This window comes from Pelophylax lessonae, assembly GCF_965119305.1.
Source record: "Pelophylax lessonae genome assembly, chromosome: 8".
Lineage (NCBI taxonomy): Eukaryota > Metazoa > Chordata > Amphibia > Anura > Ranidae > Pelophylax > Pelophylax lessonae.
Genome location: NC_138775.1, coordinates 179,801,389 through 179,826,670, shown reverse-complemented (window position 1 = coordinate 179,826,670; position 25,282 = coordinate 179,801,389). Strand labels below are relative to the sequence as shown.

Sequence of the window (25,282 nt, the reverse complement as noted above, 5' to 3'; positions counted from 1 at the left end):
CGCCCACCATTGCAGCCTCCTCGGTGTCCACCAGTGCTGCCTCATCAATACCACCTATCTGTGCCTATCAGTAAAGGAGAAAAATTACCTGTTTGCAAAATGCTATAACCATTAAAAAAAAAAAAAAAAAAAATTTCAACATTTTACAGGGTTTTTGTTTCTTTAGCAAAAAATAAAAAAAACAGTGGTGATTTAAAACCTATAAATAGCTGTGCTAACTAATATGTAAGCTTGTTAATATCCCAAATCAAAATACAATCTGAATATTTCAACACAACTAGTAATGTACAACAAAAAATATAAAAATAAAATATAAAGTGTTCATTAATAAATACATTCCATGCCAATAGTGATATCTTGCATATAATTGCTCATATGATTCACCCAGCTATAGTGTGCCTATTTCCACCACTTCCAAAATGCACAATCACCAAATGGTAGTGTAGTATGGGGCTGATCAATTTTGTGTGTCTTTTTGATTCCCTTTATGGATCTCTCCTGTAGTCCCAATTACATATAGCGGTATTCCGCTTACTCTTTGTTCGCTCCAACAAGCTCCCCTCTCATGCACTCATGTAATCAGATAATAGCCATCATTGCGCAACATCCAAATCAATTTTTTTAAAAAAAAATTAACATTAAAACATGTAAAAGTTTCCTTAGAATTAAAACATGTAAAAGTTTCCTTAGACCGGCACTAAGTCTATCCAGCAATCAACTAAGCCTGTGCGGCGGCTGCTCTGTCCGATGGATCCAGCGTGCGTTCCAAGCCTCGGTTTCGGTGTGGGTCGGGAACAGGAAGTATTGTAAACCTCACTCCACTAGCCTCAACGCGTTTCGCAATAGTTGTGTGTCATCAGGAAGCTATTACATTACAGGACATTACATTACATAGTGGTGTTGAAATATTAATGTTGTATGTTGATTTGGGATATTAACAAATTCACATATTGGTTAGCACAGCTATTTATAGATTTTTATTTGCGCACACTCCTTAATGGAGTAATTTTAGCTGCAGAAAACCATATATTGGTTAAAATTTCACTATTTGGGTTGCACTGGTGACACACACACAAATAGGTGATTAAATACTGCCAAAAGAAAGCTCTATTTGTGTGAAAATAATGATAAAATGTTTGTTTGGGTACAGTATGGCATGACCGCGCAATTTTCATTCAAAGTGCGACAGCGCTGAAAGTTGGCCTTGGCAGGGGATTTAAGTGTTCTGTAAGCAAGTGGTAATGGAGGCCTGTATGGAAAAAAAATCTGGTGCTTGTTTTTGCTGACCGCTTTCTAAAAATACTGGCTGCCTGGCTGGTTTAAATTCAATCATTTTGGCGTCCCAGTTGGACCAAGCATGCAGGTAAAGTCAGAGTGAAATCGGCCATGGATCAGCATGACAGCTTGCAGCTACCATTTTTAAAAGGTCAGCAATGCCAGTCCGTATACTCCTGTCAGTATAGGTTTCTTTTAAAGCACCCATGTAATCACTACTCTTGCAAAAATGAGGCCATAAATGGGTTAACTCCCTAACTATACCAAGCACTTGTTGCAACCTTCAGATGTGCATGTTACCATATATAAAAGTTATTTCTACTTGTCAGCCTGTAGAAAAAGGGAGTTGTTGTCACCGTTGATGGGGATCTTGGGAATGTTACCTGAAATGAGGATGAAAGCTTTGGCAGATCCCTATTGTGACGATCCAGAGAAAAACTGGTTGGATTTTCACCACCAATCGCTCTAGATGGGAAATCTGCTCTTGTATTGTAGTATTTATCAGCACAATCCCGTAGCATTAGTCAAAGCCAGAAATGCATCCCAGAGTAGCAAAATTGGTTATAAAATCTTTATGGAAAATTGCAGGGTAGAGAAATGTTGAGGCAGTCATTGGCTACTTCTTCCCGAGAAATCTACTTGCCTAACTGTCACCAAATTCAATGCTTTAAAATCACTGAGAAGTCAAGGAAAAGTCATAACTCCTAATCTGCTTACCTATTTCAGGCCAGTGGCTCTGTAAATATTAAAATCCATGAAAGGGGAACTATGAGTAAACTGTAACATTGCAAATGTTATGCATTCTCCTTATATCCAAAGGACTGCCGTCTCTTTTTTTTTTTTTTATAAGCAACCCCTGCAATGCTGTGTAATTGTTGATCCTGCCAGTGGAACCGCATTTTTCCACTTCTTGCTTTAAGGTGGCAGTGCTCAGCCTGTTCTACGTTGACTACGTTGTCACCTTTGCAAGCACTGTGCTTGCAAGAACAGTAGCGTTATGATCTGATGCGTGGCATGGCTAGCAGGATGGTCACTGGTAATTGCCAAGCCTGGGGTTTGTCAATCAGTTTGCCCATCCCTATCTCCAACCCCCTTGTTCATTGTTTGACAGGACAAGAGATAGTTTGTGGGGGATGTAGTTCTTTGAGCAGTGCTGCTGAACTCATCCCACATTGGCTTGCAGTAACTTCTCTTAGAGAAGCACATACTGGCTGCATGTTTCAGAAACGTGTACAGCCTAAGGGCCAGTTCACACCACATGCAGTCCAGTGTGTTCTTTTTTTTTCTGCATCAAAAACGCTAGGAAAGTAGGTTATATGGTTTCCATAGTTCACACCAGTACATTCCAGTTCCAGAAAAAAAAAGTAGGAACATGCTGCATTTTTCCTGCACTGGACCATACTGGAATGCTGTAAAACGCATCAAGAACGCACATGTTTTTATTTAGGGCCAGTTCACATCATATAAATGCAGTCTGATGCGTTCCAGATGCTTTTCTGCATGTGCCTTTTTGATGGGTTCCAGTGCATTTTTGTTGCGTTTTATTATGCAATCCAGTGCATTTTTTCCCCCTTCTTTTTTCTTTACTCAAGTGGAGTCCCATTGGCTTTTGTGTTTATAAAAGTCAGCAGCTACAAAAAGTGTAGCTGCTGACTTTAAAAAAACAAACAAAACATACTCGCCTGTCTCACGGTCCAGCGATGCGGCTGGGTGGAGCCTCGGTGCTTTCTGTCTTCTCCCCGTGGCACCGACATCTCTAGTGTGGCTTCACAGCTGGGTGTGCACTCGCATGTCAAAACTAGGTACCTGCCCCCCCCCCCCCCCCCAAAAAAAAAATGACATACCAAATGTGGCAAGCCAGGGGGTCAGGACCACCTAAAGCGGAAGCTCACTTTTGAGTGGAACTCCGCTTTGACCACTTAAGCTCTGGAAGGTTTTACCCCCTTCCTGACCAAAGCACTTTTTGCAATTTGGTTTTTGGTGGTATTTGATCACCACTGAGATTTTTTTTTTTTTTTGCAATATAAAAAAAAGGCCAAATTATTTTAAAAAAATGATATATTTTCTAATTTTGTTATAAAAAAAATAAATCCAATAAACTCAGTGTTTGTCATATATTTAGGCCAAAATGTATTCAGCCACATGTCTCGGGTAAAAAAAAAAAAAAAAAAGTAAAACGTATATTAGTACATAGTTATAGTACATAGTTATATGTTAGCATACATATTATATATGTTAGTATACATATTAGTATATAGTTATAGCGTCTACAAACTATGGAATGTTTACTTGAATTTACGCAGCTTTAAGTTTGACTGCCTATCTCAATTCTTGAGGTGCTAAAATGTCAGGGCAGTACAACCCCCCCCCCCCCCTAATTACCTCTTTTTAGAAAGTAGACACCCAAAGGAATTTGCTGAGAGGCATGTTGAGCCCATTAAATATTTAATTTTTTTGTCGCAAGTGATTGAAAAATGACAAAAAAAATAATAATTTTACACAAAAGTATCACTGAAATTATATATTTCTCACACACGCCATGGGTATATGTGGAATTACACCCCCAAAATACATTCTGCTGCTTCTCCTGAGTATGGGGATACCACATGTGTGAGACTTTTTGGCAGTCTAGCCGTGTACAGGACCCCTTCAGGCTTCTAAGGGTGTAAATTGTTGATTTCACTCCTCACTACCTATCACAGTTTAGGAGGCCTTTAAACCCCGAAACCGCACAAAACTCACCCAAATTACCCCTTTACGGAACTCCAAGCTATTTGCTGAGAGGCATGTTGAGTATTTTACAGATCTCGCTTTTTGTCACAAAGTTTTGAAAACTGAAAAAAGGGGGGGAAAAATAAATTTTCATTTTCCAAAACAACTGCGAGCTGCAAAATACTCACAATGCCTCTTAGCATATACCTTGGGGTGTCTTTTGGAAAAGGGGTAATTTGGGGGGGCGGGGGGTTGTGCTGTCTTGGCATTTTATGGCATCCGAAACTGTGATAGGTAGTGAGGATTATTACGCCCTCAGAAAGCCTAAAGTGTAATTTTTCCTGAAACTTGTGGCAAAATATAAAATATTCCATGGACTCAACATGCCTCTCCGCAAATAGCTTGGGGTGTCTACTTTCCAAAAAGGGGTCATTTATGGGGTAAGGGGCGTTTAACTGTCCTGGCATTTTATGCCAATTATTAGAATCTTTTGCCACACATCACTCACTCTTTTAACCACTTGAAGACCAAGCCCTTTTTGACACTTTTTGTTTACGTGAAAAAAAACCCTGCGATTGTTGCACCTCAGCAACTCTAGAACAAGGTTGGGTACACCTGACCTTAGCAGGGACCACTACTCCATCGTCGGAGCTATCTGTCAGGGTGCTGCTGCTCTCTACAGTTTCGTATACTGAGCCTGATTCTGACAGTGAGGACTCCCCATCACTCTCATCTGTCATGCTCTGTATTCTGTAAGCCTCTTCACTAGTGTACCTTTCGTTTGACATTTTGGCCGAAAAAATTTACAGGTACCTACTGACCAGTGACTCACTGGTTAAAAAAAAGCACCTGGTTGTCGAGGACTATTTGAACCGCTACGAAAAAAAAATACTTGCTAGTGCTAGCAGAGATCAGGCCTGACTCTGTTAACGCTGCGGTTTTGTGTGCTGTGTTTTGGAAGTAACAGTGATCTATTGATACTGCACTTCTTGGAGTGGGGGGAGGGGCTAAATGCAGGGGCTGGCAGGTGTTAGGGCTGATCCTGCTAACGCCGCTTTTTTGGGAACACTAAACCTATCGGGGATGCTAGTGTAGTTCTGATCAGATCAAAGATATTGATCCATTCAGACACTATACTAGTAATGGAGGTATATAGTGTGTGTGTGTTAGTGTTACTGGCAATCAAATGGTTAAAATCTGATGCTATCTGGGATTGACTGATGCTGACGCTAACTAACTGGTGTCATCTGTGACACTAATACAGTGATCAGAAAAAAAAGATCTGTACACTTTACTAGTGAGACTGTGACAGGGAGTGAAAGGGTTAACAAGGAGGGGGGGGGGCGATCGGGGGGTTGAAACTTTATTAGAAAATATGTGGCGGGACCCCCCTGACGCTATACTAAGACTGACACTGGCGCTAACTAGCGTCACCCGTGACACTTATACAATGATCAGTAACTTATCTGTATGCTATGTATAGAGACAATGTGACAGGGCAGTGAAGGGGTTAACTGGGGGTGATAAAGGGGTTAAACCTTTTATTAGAGGTTTAGGGTGCCCGCCATATATCCCATCTGGGACTTCTGCTGGCGCTAACTGGCGTCATCGGTGACACTAATACAGTGATCAGTAAATTATCTGTATATAATTTACTGTGTAGTACTGTGATAGGGAGTGAAATGGTTAACTGGGGGCTGATCTGGGGGTTAAATGTGTGCCTGTGTGTACTGGTGTCAGTGTAGTGCTTGTGTACTCACTGTGATGCTCTCTTCTTCTCTCATGCTGGAACCGAAAAGGGCTCCAGGAGAGAAGATTGCATCATTTCAGAACCAATCACCAGGTCCAGGCCTATGTTCCAGGCCATAAGTCATTGACCTGGACCTGATGACTGATTCTGAACCGAATCCTCCAGTCACTGCGGGAACAGCGAGCGCGCATCATGTACCTTTTTATGTGATTTTGCGCAGCGGGACCGCCCTGCAGCAGTATATATGCGGTGGTCCGGAACTGTTTAAAAAACATGTGTGTTCCAGTACATTTAGGTGTGTTCCAGTGCGTTTTTGATGTGTTTTTACAGAATTCCAGTACAGGAAAAATGCAGCATGTTCTACTTTTTTTTTTTTCTTACTGTAACGCACTGGAACTGCAAGCAATGGTGTGAACTATGCCATTGGAAACCATATAACCTACATTCCAATGCATTGTTGATGCAGAAAAAAAATGTACTAGACTGCATGTGTTGTGAACTGAGGGGGAAAAAATGCACTAAACGGCATCAAAAACGCACCAAAAACACGCTGGAAGGCATCAAAAACACCCATGCAGAAAAGCATCTAAAACGCATCCAGACTGTGTTTCTATGGTGTGAACTGGCCCTAAATCATAACTAAGGCCATACATGGCTGAAATTATTTCGTTTACATTTGCACAAGCAACGCGCACAAAGTGCAACCAGCAGCAATTAGCGCAGTTAATTGCTGGCTTGGAGGACAGCTAGGATAGCTACAGCTGCTGTTGACCTGTTGCCTAGGTTCACACTGAACGATTTCAATCCGGCATTTCAGTCCTACTTCGGGGGCGATTTGAGAGACATCTGTGCGGGTTCATGCACAGACATCTATTGAAATTGTCCCTGAAGTTGACAGTGCAGGAACTACTTTTGGGAATCAGTGCGGCGCTGCAAAGTCGTCATTGCACTGATGCAACGTTGCCGTTGTCGGTAATAGGCTCTGATTTGACTTGTCAAATTGAATTTCATTGGCTCAATGTGAACGGGACTCCAGTGTACAGGCCTCAGCTGCCGCTGATGCCAGAAACAACTGCAGGAATTGGCAGATTTCGGTCTCTGTCATTCTCACCCATGCGAATGTAGCCTTAGACAGGGTTCATACAGTCATGAAAAACCTAGAAAAGCTATGGAATTTTAAAATGGCAATTTCCGATAAATCCTCGTGGGATAAAGACCTTTCATTCGAAGGATCAAAGCCATACATTCTGCAGGGCTTTAGAACTGTATGCTCTTATACTACCAACGAATTCTGGAGGGAGCAGCAACTCAGGATAATCCACAGAGCTTACTCTCCCTTCTCAACAATTACATCTGCCACCCCCCTCCGCTGTTGCCCCTGGTGTCATTTGCATAGACCTACTCTCTTCCACAGACTCTGGTCCTGTCCCATGATCGTCCGGTTTTGGACTTCAGTGGCGCACTTCATCTCTGGAACGACCGGTTATTTACCTCCCATGGACCCCTTCTCCTTCATATTTGGCCTGATAGATGACTCTCCAGTTCCTTCCTCTCAACGACTTCTCAAACCCCATTTACCGCTTGTTAAACGTCATAAGCCTTGGTTATCCACATGCTTGATGACTGCCAGGAGGGCCATCCTACGATCCTGGATACACTCAACCCCACCAACCCTTACGGCTGTTAAATTAGAATTAGAAGCTCTCTTCAAGCGGGAAAACCTGGATGTGTCTGTATTCAACGCTTCCCCCCATCGATTCCATTCCAAATGGGACCTTTACATTAAGTCTTGTGCTCCCCGGGGGATGCCTCTGAAGCCTTCTACACTACTACGCACACATCCTAGCGGGAACCCCCCGAACACATCCGCATTTGTGGACTGATACCCTTGATTAAGCATACTGTTACCTCTTGGATGCCTCATTGACCAATAGAGATACCTTACTGTGTTCTTCCACCTGTTCTTTATCTGTTGCTCTAGCTCTTCCTCTCTCTACCTCCTCACTATGCCTATCTAAGCCATCTGACCCTTCTAGATGGGAGGGGGGTCAATGGCACTTGTGATATGACTAACCACTTCCCCCTGTGACGCTGGTTCCCCTTACTCCATCTCTCTCTTTTTTTTTCTTTCCATCTTTCCCCAGTCCTACCCTCCTCTCATACCCCTCCCCACCCTCACCCTTCCCAGCCTCCCCTCCCCTATTCCCTTATTCCCTTTCAATCTCCCTTGTATCCCCTGCCTTCCTATACCAACCCCTCCCCCCCCTAGATTTCTAGGGCTTAACCCCTACAGTGTCTACTTTTATTTCTAACCTTCAGCTATAGGTTTTCAATAGACCTGCTGGGTCCTGTACCTGCTTCCTTGCATTGTTCAAGTTGTTTTGTTTTCATATACTTATTGTACACTTTGAAAACCCAATAAAATATTGATTTAAAAAAAAAAAAAAAAAATGGCAATTTCCAGGCCTGGATAAGTTTTGGAAAATAATTTAACCCACAAAGCTTTGGAAAAGTCATGGAAATTTGAGAGAAAGGCGCCACTTAATGTAGCAGATGTAAATTATTTTATTGACACATATTAAGAAATTACATGGAGGTGTAAGCGTCTGTCTTCATAGCTCGGCGTCCTTCTGGGTCCGCTGTGTTTCCGTCCCTGAGGTTTGCCAGCAGCTGGGAGATGACACTAGGGCAGAACCAATGTGGGGACTCGGTCAGATCGAGGCAGCGGTGAAGCGCATACCTCAGCGGAGGGCCACACGAACATGATGATGCGGGGGTGGTAACCGGCTTCGGAGCATGCGCGTGAACCGCTCCGTCAAGGACGGTTCACGCATGCTCCGAAACCGGTTACCGCTCCCCCCCTCGTCATCAAGTATGCGCTTCACCGCTGCCTCGATCTGACTGAGTCCTCTGATTGGTTCTCCCCTAGTGTCATCTCCCGGCTGCTGGCCAGCCTCAGGGACGGAAACACAGCAGACCCGGAAGGACGCCGAGCTATGAAGTTAGACGCTTACCTCCATGTAAGTTTTTAATATGTGTCAATAAAATTATTTACATCTTCTACACTGAGTGGCGCCTTTCTCTCTCTTCTCCTTGTATGAGCTGAAAGTTTAGAGTGACAGCCCGGTCTTCGTAGATTTGCAGTGGTCTGATACTCCTTCCATTTCAATATTATCGCTTGCACAGTGCTCCTTGGGATGTTTAAAGCTTGGGAAATCTTTTTGTATTCAAATCCGGCTTTAAACTTCTCCACAACAGTATCTCGGACCTGCCTGGTGTGTTCCTTGTTCTTCATGATGCTCTCTGCGCTTTAAACGGACCTCTGAGACTATCACAGTGCAGGTGCATTTATACGGAGACTTGATTACACACAGGTGGATTCTATTTATCATCATTAGTCATTTAGGTCAACATTGGATCATTCAGAGATCCTCACTGAACTTCTGGAGAGAGTTTGTTGCACTGAAAGTAAAGGGGCTGAATAATTTTGCACGCCCAATTTTTCAGTTTTTTATTTTTTTAACAAAGTTTGAAATATCCAATAAATTTCGTTCCACTTCATGATTGTGTCCCACTTGTTGTTGATTCTTCACAAAAAATTACAGTTTTATATCTTTATGTTTGAAGCCTGAAATGTGGCAAAAGGTCGCAAAGTTCAAGGGGGCCGAATACTTTTGCAAGGCACTGTACATCCAACTGAAACAACCATCCTTGAAAAGGAACTGAAGACGTGGCTTGGATAAGCTACAAAATATCCTTAACGTTACAGAACAAATCCAGTTGAATGTGATTACTTACAATTAGCTTTTCCAGAAATAGGCAATGGCAACTTACATCAGCCTTTTTCATCCAGGGTGCCCTGAAGTTTCTTTGGGGGTGCCTTGGCATAATGCCCTAAAAATGAATCAAAAAATTGTATACAAGCCAACCGGTGGATGAAGCCTCCCCTTTAGTTATAGAAAGCCACGGGTTTTCATTATGCACAATTACGACTACGTAGACACTGGCATCCTAGCAACCAATGACGTCATCAGTTAATAAGGAGGATGTCTGTTGCCTCCATGGCATCCTTGTTTGACCCTCCTGTGCCCCTCTCCCTCAGCACTGGGGTGACATTAGCTGACGAGGGAAAAACTGAGGGAGAAGAGAACATTGGAATACTAGTCGGTACCAGTGTGCAAAAGTGTATTTACTTTGGAAGAATAAATCGCCTCTAACCTTGAGTGTCCTACGTGTGGATGTTGCTGCATTATGTAAAGCTATTAGAATAGTTTTTACATTTTAAAATGGTGGGCCTCGAGACTGGTTAACATTTTAGAGGGTGCCTTGACTTAAAAAGGTTGAGAAACACTGACTTAGATTATTCTTTCAGTACAGTTACCCCTAATCCACAGAATAATGAGCACTTGAGAACATGAGAACATTAGACGCTCTCATTGTCAAACCTTTTTAAAAAAAAATCTCTTTCAGCAATTGTTCCATTTTCTATGCAGCGTGCACAGCATGTTTGCTGCGTCTGCACATTGGCAGGCTTAGGGGGGGGGGGGGGGATGAGAGAATGTCACTATTAGCATCCAGCATTCTCATTGAGATGTTTGGGGGCCTCACCACTTGGACTTTTGCAAATTGGTTTTACTCCAGGGCTTGGAACATCCATGTGTTTTATCTTTTTTATTCATCGGTTATTATGTTAATCTGCTTAATTATAGTGTTACTAAACCCAGGATCCTGCATTTACTGTATCTGGTCTCCCACAGAACATGGAAATGCAATTATTTTATTAAATATAAACTGCTAAATACCTTTTCTCATCAGCAGTATGTAGCAGTCTTGTGACTTCTATCATTGTCTGGTTAAAGCTTGTAGTAGAAGTTTTCATTCTACTCTGGCTGCCCTATGAGGCTGCAGGACCCCTGACCCTCTGCCTGGACAGTGTTGATTGGCCCTGTGCCAATCACATGCACCCTCTGAAGAAAAAAAAGACCTCTCTAGTAGGGATAGACCGATGTGTTTTTTTCAGGGTCGATACCGATATTTTGGCCACAACGTATCGGTATTGGCCGATATGGGCCGATATTTTGTACATTCAGTGCCGGTTCACACTGTTCCGACTTGTCAGGCGACTTGGTCTCCTGACAAGTCGCGGACCGTGCTGTGCAATTGGAACCGTTCTAATAGCAGCGACTCAAGTCGCTCCGACTTAGAAAAAGGTTCCTGGACTACTTTTGGAAAAAGTCGGAGCGACTTGCGTTGACTTCCATTATGTGAAGTCAGTGGAAGTCGCGGTGCACGGCGACTTCATTAAGTCACCCTGAAGTCGTGTCGCCACAGTGTGAACCGACACTTAAAGTTTTGAAAAATAAAGACAATTTTTTACACAAATCTGGTACTGAACATGTTAATTTTTGTTTAATGCTTAATGGCTGGCTGGCTGGCTGGCACCCTGTGGTGGGTGGCTGGCTGGCACCCTGTGGTAGGTAGGTGGGTGGCTGGCACAGGGGCTGTGGGTGGCTGGTACAGGGGCTGTGGGTGGCTGGCTGGCTGGTACAGGGCCTGTGGGTGGGTGGGTGTTTGGCTGGCTGGCTGGCTCGCTGGTACAGTGCCTGTGGCTGGCATGTGGATGTGGGTGGCTGGCTGGCACCGGGCTGCTCTGGGTGGGTGTATGACTGTGATACACTCCGGCGAGACCGACTCCAGACGAGGCTGTCCAAGGCGAGGGGGGCGGCCTAAGAAGGCAGAATGACGTCACAAAAATATTGGCAATATCGGCCAGTTCCGGACCTCGGGGAAAGTGCATATCGGCATTGCCGATAATCGGTGTATCCCTACTCTCTAGCAATACACACCAAACTGAGCATGTGCAGAGTGCTCACAAAGCTCTGTTCTATCAGCAGATGGATTGGGGACAGTGGAAGAAGGGCGGATCAAAGAAGACAGGATCAAACAGCCTTTTTACACAATGCGGAGGATTAACCCCATAGGTTCCACAATGAGTAAAAACAAACATGCTTTACTTCATATACAGACTGATTTTACTGTTGTGGGTTTAGTAACAGTTTAATGGCAAAGTAAACTATTCTGTGTTACTTTATGGATTACAGGGGACAAAGCAGCAGTATTGCAACAAAATGTTTTGTATACACTGTGATTGCGAACTGCAGCCCAGTATGTTGCCATTTGTCATATAAAATAATGTATTCATCCATACTCCGTGCATAATAGTTTCAGGATGTATGTTTTTTATTTTGTGGAGTAGAATGATCATTCTTGAAGTTTTTTTTTTTTTCATAATGGTTTGTGCAGTAATTTACCAGCATATTGAAAGAAATTCTTCTGCTTACTGCTTATTCATTGAACCATGCAGTACCCAAATATTGCAATCAACCCTGGTGTCTGTCACATCACTTATGAAAATTGTATAGTGTGTAGCTAATATAGGACCTACATTAGAGCCTTTCCATATGGGCGAATGGTTGCATTTATTATGCATGAGCCTGCCTGCATTGCTCTACATGCTGAGATTTGCTGTGTGCTGATTCAGCCCATGGGGTTTGCAGCCTGTGTTTTACTATAAAAAGCAGCGACGACTCTGTGCACTGACTACATATTTATTTTCTGCCCACAATGGACATGAACACTCCAGGCAAATGGCTGAATACAAATTTGAAACACGTACTGTACATACAATCTGTTTTACCTGACAAAAGATTTGTAAGTATTAAAGTAATTGTGAATATACAGTTATAGACGCTTTTACTTTTTTTTTTTTTTTTATTCCTTTAAGGTAATTTTATTAGTTTTATTTTTTTATCCAACAGACGGGCAAACGTCACTCAAAACCAAACTGCAGACAATGTAACAGATGTCCATTCTGTATATCATATAGACACTTTCTAATACAGTTAATATGCAGGCTCCGTAATCTTACCTTTTTCTCAAGGTTAAAAAGTTCTGTCATGTGACCATACACCTCTTCTTCCTGATAGTGGGTGGCGGAGTTACAGGACATGGTGCAGACACACGGGATGGTTTACTAAAGGCAAATAGACCGTGCACTTTGCAAGAGCGGTTGCTTCAGAGCTTAGTAAATGAGGGGAAGCTCTGCTGACTTCCATCATCCAATCATGTGCAAGCAAAGCTGTTTTTTTTTCCCCCCTAGCATTTGATTGGATAGTTTTTGCAAAGTTAAGCTTTATCTCATTTACTAAGCTCCAGAGCAACTGCACTTGCAAAGTGCGCAGTCTGATTGCCTTTAGTTAATAAACCAAGCAGTGTTGCCTGTGCTCTATAGTCTGTTCAGCTTGAGACAAAATGCAGTGCTTGAGTAAAGGACATGTTCAGTAGTTATGCTATGATTGGGTGGGGCTGTGTGCCAGAGGCAATCTGTGTTTGGTCGGGGGGCATGGTGGCTGAACAAACTACCCAATACAGGCATGCTGTATATGTGCACAGTGTCCTGTACCTCTAAATGGCCAGGCAAAGAAGCCAAATGCCTGAGTACATGGGCACTAATATATAAATAATATGGTTGTACATTTTTGACTTATTCTGACCAGTATTTATCAAATCTTTCTTTAATCTATGTTTAATTAGGTGTTTAAGCCTGTTGCAGAGCGTTTTGGTTTTAAACTGGATTGTGACATTAGGAAAAGGTAAACCAATTTTTAACAAATAATGAAATGAAATAGTGTTTGTTACATGTAATGTGACTTGTTTTTATTCTCATACTCTATTTTTTGAGGCTGATATACATAAGAAGTACTCAAAGATTCACTACACTGCCCCACTCCTGCCAGATCCGGTTTCACTGTAAAATAGGAACTGGTGTAGGTTCTGCGTCCAGTTAAGTACTGCTTTCTGTGCTGTGTCTGTCACCGATACAGCATATATCATAGAGCAGATCACTCCTAGTTAACAAAAGGTGTGTACCCACTTTGTTAATTAGGAGCAGGATCTACTCAATTTCCCAGCTTAGAGTGACGCAGGCAAAAAGCTTGTGCCATTTTTGGTAATTCCCCCTCAGTGTGTTTTTAGTCTGAAATGCTCAAAGGTAGGTCAGATGCGTATTATTTTTTTATTTACACAGAAACCCACAATGCAGGCCAGTCCTATCTAATGTAATTGTATTTTTATGTCTTCTGTGTAAATTATACATATCTGTATATAAGTAATTGAAGATATTTATAATGATCTGTTCATCAAATGGAAAACAGCATATTGGCTGGCATAGTGTTCTGATTAGTTCTTATCTGGTACTAAAATCTTTTTTTTTTTTTTTTTTTTTAATTGCAGGGGTTACTACCCACGTGGAGGAGGGGAAATACTAATTAGGGTATCTCCTATAAAATATTTGAAGCCCATCAACCTAACAGACAAAGGTACCATCACAAAGATCTATGGACGTGCCTTTGTGGCTGGAGTTCTTCCCTACAAGGTCAGTGTGTGCATTTCCTATATATTATTTGTGTAAATTCAGTGATGCCAGTCTTTACCATTCCTGCAGTTCAGTGTTTCCCAACCTTTTTTTAAGTCAAGGCACCCTTTAAAAATTAGGGACAGTCTCAAGGCACCCTTAAAAAATGATGGGACAGTCCCAAGGCACCCTTTAAAAATTATGGATAGTATTGAGGCACCCTTTAAAAATTATGGACAGTCTCAAGGCACCCTTTAAAAATTATGGACAGTCACATAATAGGGACTTTAGGTGCTCTTTATGTGCTCTTCTGCTTGTTGATGTTCATTATTTGGTCCGTGTTGTTTCCCGGTTGGCGCACCTACTATGTCTGTAACATGTTCTGCCAATATCTATTTCTCTGCGTTCCAGTTTTTTCTTTACTCATTGTACACATGTATCGTGTATTTGATGTATGTTAATGCCTTTTTTTCGAAATTAAAAACTTTTGTACAAGAAAAATTATGGACAGTCTCGAAGCACCCTTTTAAAAACTATGGACAGTCTTGAGGCACTCCACACTAAAATGTAAAAGCTATTCTAATAGTTTTACATAATGCAGCAGCATCTACAAGTCACAAGTAGGACACCCAAAGTTAGAACTGATTTATTCTTCCTAAGCAAATACACCTTTGCACACTGGTACTGACTAGTATTCCAATATTTCACTTCTCCCTCGGTTTTTCTCCATCACTTAGCTAATGTGACCCCAATGCTGATGAAGAGGGGCAGGGGAGGGTCAAAAAAGGATGCTATGCAGGCAACTGACATGCTCTTTATCAACAGATGGCAATGGTCATTAGAACACCGGCAGCTTGAAGGTTATAATGGGGCACAATGAAAACCTTTAACTTAGTGTAACTAAAAAGCCAACCTTCATCCACACGCTGGTTTGTATACAAGTTTTGGGCAATTTGTTTTGCCAATGCCCCCCTGAAGAAACCTTAAGGCACCCCAGGGTGCCTGGGCACCCTAGTTGAAAAAGGCTGCTCTAGATTGTAAGCTCCCTGGAGCAGGGCCCTCCTAACCCTCTTGTCTTGACATGTATTGTAACTGTACAATCTCTCTCTTTATGCTGTAAAGCACTGTGTAACTGTTGCCTCTATATAAATCCTGTAGAATAATAATATTAATAATAACAATAACTTGCCTTGCACCACAAAAGTAGGTGACAAAAGTGGACTAACATTTTCAAAGCAAAAGTATAGTTTGCTCTGAGATTTTCTTTGTATGCCTATAGAGGATATAGCATGCGGTTGGAGTTACGCACGTTACTTTGTGTTTTTTTTAATGGGAACACATTATTTGGTGGAAAAATTGTCTTCGTATAGTAACCGTCTTTTCACATTAGTTTGAGGTCTATATCTTCTTTGTGGAATTTTTTTTTCAAGGAATGACTAGCCCCCAATTTGATGAGTTTTTAAAATGAAAAAAAAAAGGTGTGTATATATATAATGCCTCGTTTCCACTGGTACGGTACGGTTCGGTTCGGAACGGTACACATTGCGTTTCGACTGCCATTAGTACCCTTTCATGATAGGCGTGGTGTAGCAGGAAAGCTGTGATAGACGATTCTCTGTCAACCAATCAAAGTTCTGCAGAGTGTAGCTCCACCCTGTTGGTACGGTACTAATGTGCTTGGTACCCCAGCGAAAGGGTACCAAAAAAGTGGTACGGTTCGGAATTAGGGTACCATTCATAATGGAAACTGCATAAATAGCGTACCGTACCTAACCAAACCGTACCAGAAAGCTCAGTGGAAATGAGCCATAAGATGTTCAGTTCAGCAAAAAGTTTATAGGTCTATCTGATTTATTTATTTTCTAGTCCAGCCAAAGTTGCTATTACCAAGCTACATAAATAAATGAACATGCACAGCTTGTTAGAATAGAAGAAAGTCTGACCAGGATCTTTATGCTAGGGCACTGCTACATAAGTGCTCACATAATGAGAATGCACTTTTTAGGATGGTTATATACATCTACAACAATGAATCACACATGGCAGCCTAATAGAGCAGTTGTGTGCAAATAACCACTACTACATTCTACTTTGTAGCTGTGTTCCCAGGGAGAAATATGTTCCATTGGCGAGGGATCAATCTGTACTCTTAGCAGTTTGTTGCAGACAATTTTTAAAGCCCGATTGAACAACTAAAAATCACCCTTTGTGACTTTTTGCTGCTTTTACCCTGAGGCTCCCATTCCTGGAACTACTCTCAAGCTGACCAATACAGCAGTAGATTTTTTTATCTGTATATTCAATCATTTGATGAATGTCATTTGAAAGTACTTCAAAAACATTTGCTTTTAACATTCTATTTTGGATTGAATAGACTTTCCCAAACAAAATTCACTGTTAGGCCGGCCATAGACGGTTTGAATCTTGGCCGGTACCTGCTGATCCAGCCAAGATTCGGATCATGTGCAGGCAAGCTGAATGTACCAAGTTGATCAAAATATCAATTTGGGTACAACCAGTCTACTGGATTCAGTTTAGATTATCACTAGCGACTACTATAGCCGCTAGCAATAACTACATTTTTCTCCCAGCGGACTACAACCCCCCCCCCCACCCCCCTGCTGGGAGCAGACAATTGCTCGGCAGGAGGGATTCCCCTGTCAGCACTGTCTCTGATGGGGGAATCGTGCAAATTTTTTTTTTCCTGCAACCACAGGTGCAAAGAAATTTGCACCCTCTATGGATGGCCTGCCTTAGAAATTTGTTCATACATGGAAAAACTTCCATCTTGCGCCCTTAAATTTTCTCCTCACTATAGTCAAAACAAGGAACCTCGGTTTGACCCCACTAAAGATTAGAAAATCGAACAATCTTAAAATTAAAATTTTCAAAATTCTACTAGTGCATGGCTAGCTTTATTTCTACTGTTGTGGTTCAACTTTGCCTTCAGGAACACGTCTAAACTCTGCTGAGCTTTTTGGTGCGGTCTTGCCTCGCCTAATATCAATGCAGTTAGTATAATAAAGCTGCAACAAGGAATAACGGCCTCCCCTGCGTTGCCCATCTTTCTCATTTTTAGAAGCATTTTCATGGTCCCATTTTATAATATTAAAGGGGAGGTCCAACCTAACACTAAAATCACTACATCTACAGGCATTCTCAATCTAAGACCAACCGATCTAGACCTGTAAAGAAGAAGAAATCGGTACACATACTTTCTTTTGAAGCTGATGCGGTCCGGTCTCCAGCGGCAGAAGCTCTGTGCAGGAGACAGCCAACAATGAAGGCTGTAAAATGAAGGGGAATTTACGTCCCCCATAGAATTACTATGAGGCTTCCGTTGTTCGCGGCCTCCTCTGCACATGTCTTCACAGCCAAGCCACCACTGATAGCTCAGCTCAGCATGAGACCGATTTTAGTGTTAGGATTGACTTCCCCTTTAATTTAAATAACATACCTGTCCAAACAAATTATGCATAACATTTGTTCTAAATATATAATTTACATTTTTACTCAGATTTTAGCAAAAAGAGTTTCACAATAGAAAAGTTTTAATTTATGGCATTTAATTTTCCTTTAAAAAAGCCTAATATCTGCACCATATTTTCTTGATCTCGCTGCAAGATGGTGAAGGACATGATTTCAGCAGCAGTGCGCTGTATACGACGGGAGTTGAGGGATCTGTATGTGAACATTCAAGGTGTCCAAGAGCCTGCAGAAAAAGCAGTGGGAAATGGTAGCGGGATTATGTAAGTGTTGTCTGGGTCGATGTCTATGGGTTGTATGAAGACGTTTGGGGAACACTGGTGTGCACAATGGGACTGCATGGATGATACAGGGTTGTCTGTAAACACAGAATGCTTTATGGCTTGTATGGAGATAGGCCCGACTGTTCTTGTAGTATAAATCTTCTTTAAAATATATATATATATATATTTAGACTTAATTATCTATTAATGTGTATTACTTTTGTATTTATTTTATAGAATCGTAGCGGAGACTTCCACAGGTTGTATGTTTGCAGGATCATCACTAGGGAAGAAGGGTAATACTGCTTTATTGTATTATTTATTTATTACAGGTATTTATATAGCGCCGTCAATTTACACAGTGCTTTACACGTATATTGTACATTCACATCAGTTCTGCCCTCAAGGAGCTTACAATCTAAGATCCCTAGTTCACATTCATTCATACATACACATACTAGGGTCAATTTAGACAGGAGCCAAATTAATCTACCAGCATGTCTTTGGAGTGTGGGAGGAAGAGGAGCCCACGCAGGCACAGGGAGAACATGCAAACTCCAGACAGGTAGTGTCATGGTTGGGGTGCTGCTAGGCAGAAGTGCTAACCACTTGGCCACTGTGCTGCCCCAAATTACATATGATACTGGCCTATATGAGGGACTCCCCATTGACCATCCAGCAGGCCTCATGTCAAGTATCAACACTAATGGTTCCCACACAAATTACAATCTGATTGTATGATTTTCCTTTTTGTTTTTTTGTTTTTTAACCGCTTAACGACCGCCCGCCGCAGTTATACTGAGGCAGGCAGCCGCTCTTGCGTGAACCGCTGTAGGTATACGTCGGTTGCGCACAGGCACAGCTGACTGTTTTTCTCCCTGGAATGATCACAGAGCTCCTGTGATCCTTCTATATAGGAACACAGGTCTCTGTGCTCATTTCACAAGCTACGCCCTCCCACAGTTAGAAACACACCCCTAGGTACACATTTCACCCCTTGATCACCCACTGTGTTAACCCCATCTCTGCCAGTGTCATTATTACAGTAACAGTGCATATTTTTTGATTACTGTAGTAATGTCACTGATCCCCCCCCCCCCCAAAAGTGTCAAAAATGTCAGTCAGGGGTCCGATCTGTCCGCCGCAATGTCGCAGTCCCGCAAAAAATTGCAGATCGCCGCCATTACTAGTAAAAAAAAAATAAAAACACAAAAATGACAAATTTCTCCTGTAATTAGTAGATGCGTTAACTTTTGCGCAAACCAATCAAAATACGCTTATTGCGATATTTTTGGTTAAAAAAAAAAAAAAATGTAGCAGAAAACAAATTGGCCTAAAATGTTAAAAAATTTTTATTTTTTTTTTATTTTTTTGGGGAATGTTCTATAGCAGAATGTGAAAAATATTGTTCGGTATTTTTTTTGTTTATAGCGCAAAAAGTAAAAATCGCACAGGTGATCAAATACCACCAAAAGAAAGCTCTATTTGTGGGAAAAAAAGGGGATCAATTTTATTTAGGTACAGCGTCGCACGACCGCGCAATTGTCCATTAAAGTAAAGCAGTGCCGAATCGCAAAATATGGCCTTTTCATTAAGGGGGCAAATCCTTCCGGTCCAGAAGTGGTTAATTACAGATGTTTTATTTAAACATGTCTTTATTTTCTACAAACACAATTAGCAGTAAAATGAGAGCACATTGTCCATGAAAATCGTAGGATATATACTGTATAAAGCAGGGGTAATGAATTAAAATTCAAGGAGGTCCGGTTGCTAAAATTTTCTTTGGGCCGAGGTCCGAATCTGAAGTCTGAGCTATGACTCAGAAAGATGGGCAAAACAAAAACGTGTCCATCAGCGTTGCTCTTAACATAAAATATGCCCATTTGAGTGCCCCCTAACATAAAATGTGTCCATCAGCGTGCCCCTTAACATAAAATAAGGAGCACGCTGATGGGCACATTTTATGTTAGGGGGCACTCTGATGGGCACATTTTATGTTAGGGGGCACGCTGATGGGCACATTTTATGTTAGGGGGCACTCTGATGGGCACATTTTGTTAGGGGGCACACTGATGGGCAAAACAAAACGTGTCCATCAGTGTTGCTCTTAACATAAAATATGTCCATTAAAGTGCCCCTTAACATAAAATGTGCCCATCAGAGTGCCCCCTAACATAAAATGTGCCCATCAGCGTGACCCTTAGCATAAAATTTGCCCATCAGCGTGCCCCCTAGCATAAAATTTGCCCATCGGGGTGACCCTTAGCATAAAATTTGCTCATCAGCGTGCCTCCTAGCATAAAATGTGCCCATCGGCGTGACCCTTAGCATAAAATTTGCCCATCAGCATGCCCCTTAACATAAAATATGCCCATCAGTGTGACCCTAACATAAAATAAGGGGAACGCTGATGGGCACATTTTATGTTAGGGGGCACTTTGATGGGCACATTTTATGTTAGGGGGCATTCTGATGGGCACATTTTATGTTGGGGGCACTTTGATGGGCACATTTTATGTTAGGCGGCATTCTGATGGGCATATTTTATGTTAAGGGGAACTCTAATGGGCATATTTTATGTTAAGGGGAACTCTAATGGGCATATTTTATGTTAAGGGGAACTCTAATGGGCATATTTTATGTTAAGAGCAACGCTGATGGACACGTTTTGTTTTGCCCATCAGCGTGCCCCTTAACATAAAATGTTCCCATTAGAGTGCCCCATATGTTAAGGGGCACTCTAATGGGAACATTTTATGTTAAGGGTCACGCTGATGGGCAAAACAAAACGTGTCCATCAGCGTTGCTCTTAACATAAAATATGCCCATTAGAGTTCCCCTTAACATAAAATATGCCCATTAGAGTTCCCCTTAACATAAAATATGCCCATTAGAGTTCCCCTTAACATAAAATATGCCCATTAGAGTTCCCCTTAACATAAAATATGCCCATTAGAGTTCCCCTTAACATAAAATTTGCCCATCAGCGTGACCCTTAACATAAAATAAGGCGCACGCTGATGGGCACATTTTATGCTAGGGGGGACTCTAATAGGCATATTTTATGGGGCACTCTAATGGACACAAATGTGTGCCCCTTAACAAAATATGCCCATCAGTCTGCATTTTATAAAAATGTGCCCCACATACCTTTGGGAGCAGAAAATGCGGGAGCCAGGAGCAGCGAACATCAGAGAGGCAGGGCGAGCACGCTTCTAGGCTGAGTGTGAGAGTCAGGAGCCGCAGTTACGAGCAGGGGGGCAGGGCCCGCTCGTGACGTCACGCCCCAACTCGCGGCTGGCTGGGAGCCGAAGAAAGAAGCAGGGGGCGGGGCCCGCTCGTGACGTCTCGCCCCAACTCGCGGCTGGCTGGGAGGGAGCCGAAGAAAGAAGCAGGGGGCGGGGCGCACACACGTAATGACACCCGCGGTCCCAGCAAACTAATAACTACTTACAGTGGCGGCCTGACGGGTCCGGGCGGAAGCATCGTGCGGGCCGCTCCTGGACCGCGGGCCGCCATTTAGTGACGGCTGGTATAAAGGATAAGCAAGGCAAAAACCTAACCAAGCAAAAAGAATAAAACAGTTATTCCATAAGCACCATAGAAGATTTTGCATAACATTTTAAGAGCTGGCCAGTAAATAAGTATAAAAAAACGAATTGGTAACCCAAAAGAAACTGCGCAAATGGTGATATTCGATAATAAATTATTAGTCAAATGTTGATTATATGTGAGGAATTGCTTCCATAGTGCAAGCTGCAATAAAAACGTGTAAACGCATAAATGGTGAAAGGGTAAAAATATTGCGCTTAAACACTTAAAACACAACCAAAAAAGTGCTTGTGTGCATAAACATATAAATAATAAATATATATACTAGTGAATAAATAAATAAATATATATGTTGTGAAAAGTCCTTAGTGAAATATATCAACAATCCTTAAAGTGCCCAGTGCAATACGGATCTCTCAGCAATGACTGAAAATCACTTTAGCTTCAAGTGAGGGACCTCCACCGTAGGGACTTTCTCCACCCAGTGCTCAGGGTAAATACTTCTTACCGAAGCTGGTGGACCCCTTAATTACAGGGGGTCTAAAACAGCATATAAGGTCCACAAATGCCTCCAAGCTATCCTTCAGGTCCCTTAATAAGGCTCAGCTCGCACAAGGAACTCCAAGTATTTCCAGGGTGGTATGGTATGGAGAAAAAGATAAGGAAACTCCGATAGTGTAGTATGTTCTATTATTGGGGTTTATTAATAGAAATGCACTTACTCAAACATCATATACAGAATGCCTTCATGGGGTAAATGCAGCATGGGTTCGGTGTACGGGACGCTCCTCTCTTCCTGCGTATCACCAACCCGGAACTCCACGGTCTCACGTTCCCGACGCACGTTTCGTCAGACGCGCTGACGTCATCAGGGGATCATGTGACCGTACGTTTCCATTCACAATAAATAGAAGAATCGGACTGACAACATCCAATCGCTGGCCCGCGGTTACTGAACCGCCTATTCCTTCCGGGATGTTAGGTTCTCTCCTCCTACCAGGAAGTACTCCGCGGCCATATCTTATTTGGGCAACTCGCCAATACTTCGCTATATTAAACCTGAATAGACAATCGCCAATATTAAAAGAGATCCGACTGTCATCCTGAAGTTTAAAATGTATTCAAATGCCAATCAATGTATACCAAATAGAGCGATGGGATGCTGTTTACAGTGAATGATATAAACAGTTTAAATATATATATATTACCCTCAGTACAATTTATAGACCAAACTACATACACTTTATTAAAATTATTAAAACATGTATTATATTATTTTTAACCATATCCCTAAAAATTAGATTTATTAATATAGTAGATCTAGTGCTAAAAAATATTGTTAAATTCATTGTTGCTAATAACATTTATTAAAATTAGTGCTAAGAAATAAAAGATGAAGTGCGCTAAATGGGAAATGAATAAAATTCTCAAAGGTATATTTGCAGATAAAATTACAGATAAAAAGGATATAATAAGAGGTTGATTTTAATTTTAAATTTTAAAAATTTTAAAAATTCGAGATGTAACAATTAAGGTCGATATCAATATTCATACCCGACGGCTGTAAAGTTTGCATTTTGTATATCCATTGGGTTTCATTCATGGAGATCTTTTTAGTCATATTTCCCCCTCTCCAATGACGATCTACTCTATCTATACCACAAAAGGTCATCTGAGATGGGTCCTTATTGTGGTATAGACGGAAATATATTTCCCAATATATTTCCCAAGCATAGCCTTTCCAATCATTTCCGTCTATACCACAATAAGGACCCATCTCAGATGACCTTTTGTGGTATAGATAGAGTAGATCGTCATTGGAGAGGGGGAAATATGACTAAAAAGATCTCCATGAATGAAACCCAATGGATATACAAAATGCAAACTTTACAGCCGTCGGGTATGAATATTGATATCGACCTTAATTGTTACATCTCAAATTTTTAAAATTTTTAAAATTTAAAATTAAAATCAACCTCTTATTATATCCTTTTTATCTGTAATTTTATCTGCAAATATACCTTTGAGAATTTTATTCATTTCCCATTTAGCGCACTTCATCTTTTATTTCTTAGCACTAATTTTAATAAATGTTATTAGCAACAATGAATTTAACAATATTTTTTAGCACTAGATCTACTATATTAATAAATCTAATTTTTAGGGATATGGTTAAAAATATTATAATACATGTTTTAATAATTTTAATAAAGTGTATGTAGTTTGGTCTATAAATTGTACTGAGGGTAATATATATATATATATTTAAACTGTTTATATCATTCACTGTAAACAGCATCCCATCGCTCTATTTGGTATACATTGATTGGCATTTGAATACATTTTAAACTTCAGGATGACAGTCGGATCTCTTTTAATATTGGCGATTGTCTATTCAGGTTTAATATAGCGAAGTATTGGCGAGTTGCCCAAATAAGATATGGCCGCGGAGTACTTCCTGGTAGGAGGAGAGAACCTAACATCCCGGAAGGAATAGGCGGTTCAGTAACCGCGGGCCAGCGATTGGATGTTGTCAGTCCGATTCTTCTATTTATTGTGAATGGAAACGTACGGTCACATGATCCCCTGATGACGTCAGCGCGTCTGACGAAACGTGCGTCGGGAACGTGAGACCGTGGAGTTCCGGGTTGGTGATACGCAGGAAGAGAGGAGCGTCCCGTACACCGAACCCATGCTGCATTTACCCCATGAAGGCATTCTGTATATGATGTTTGAGTAAGTGCATTTCTATTAATAAACCCCAATAATAGAACATACTACACTATCGGAGTTTCCTTATCTTTTTCTCCATACCATACCACCCTGGAAATACTTGGAGTTCCTTGTGCGAGCTGAGCCTTATTAAGGGACCTGAAGGATAGCTTGGAGGCATTTGTGGACCTTATATGCTGTTTTAGACCCCCTGTAATTAAGGGGTCCACCAGCTTCGGTAAGAAGTATTTACCCTGAGCACTGGGTGGAGAAAGTCCCTACGGTGGAGGTCCCTCACTTGAAGCTAAAGTGATTTTCAGTCATTGCTGAGAGATCCGTATTGCACTGGGCACTTTAAGGATTGTTGATATATTTCACTAAGGACTTTTCACAACATATATATTTATTTATTTATTCACTAGTATATATATATTTATTATTTATATGTTTATGCACACAAGCACTTTTTTGGTTGTGTTTTAAGTGTTTAAGCGCAATATTTTTACCCTTTCACCAGTAAATAAGTATAACATAATCACATGAAGACATATGTGAATTACTGTGCTATTAATCAAATTATTCACCATAGTGTGATACCTTGAGTTCATACAATGTCCAACATGAGTGCAGGATAATAAAGTTTTCCCTATATCCTATCAATTCCAAAACATGTAAAAGGATAAGGGAGAGTTTGTTAATTTTTTGGTACCAGCATAGATTACAAAAAGTACAAGAAGTACAAAACTTAAATAAGTTAAAAACACACAAAATTATACATATCCACTCCCAATATCTGCCATGAGTTTTCCACTATGATTGCTTATCACAAAATGTAAATAGTAGGGTCAGTCAGTATGCTGAAAATGCACAGGGAAAACTCATGGACAGCTAAGTTCACATGTCTACATGTTTCGCGGTCTGTTGCCGCTTCTTCAGGAGTGTAGGGAGCATATATTAAAATCTCTACAACAAAATATACATACAGGTTAGATTCGATATTATTAGGAAATTCAATATAAACGCATGTTAATGTGAGTCACAGAACATGCATGACTGGATAACCCCTTCAAAACCACATACCTAAAGTCACCAAAGCATGCACATGCACTGCCGAAAACA

General features: G+C 41.3%; 1 protein-coding gene across 1 annotated transcript in view; it reads left to right on the top strand.

Annotated features, from left to right (window-relative positions):
• RTCA (RNA 3'-terminal phosphate cyclase) overlaps positions 1–25,282 on the top strand; it is a 71,202-nt gene that overhangs the window by 24,515 nt on the left and 21,405 nt on the right. Inside the window, exons 6-9 of the mRNA XM_082266052.1 lie at positions 13,331–13,389; positions 14,030–14,171; positions 17,775–17,899; positions 18,137–18,195. Of these exons, the coding sequence (XP_082122178.1) occupies positions 13,331–13,389; positions 14,030–14,171; positions 17,775–17,899; positions 18,137–18,195 (385 nt within the window). The remainder of the gene's footprint in view (positions 1–13,330; positions 13,390–14,029; positions 14,172–17,774; positions 17,900–18,136; positions 18,196–25,282) is intronic.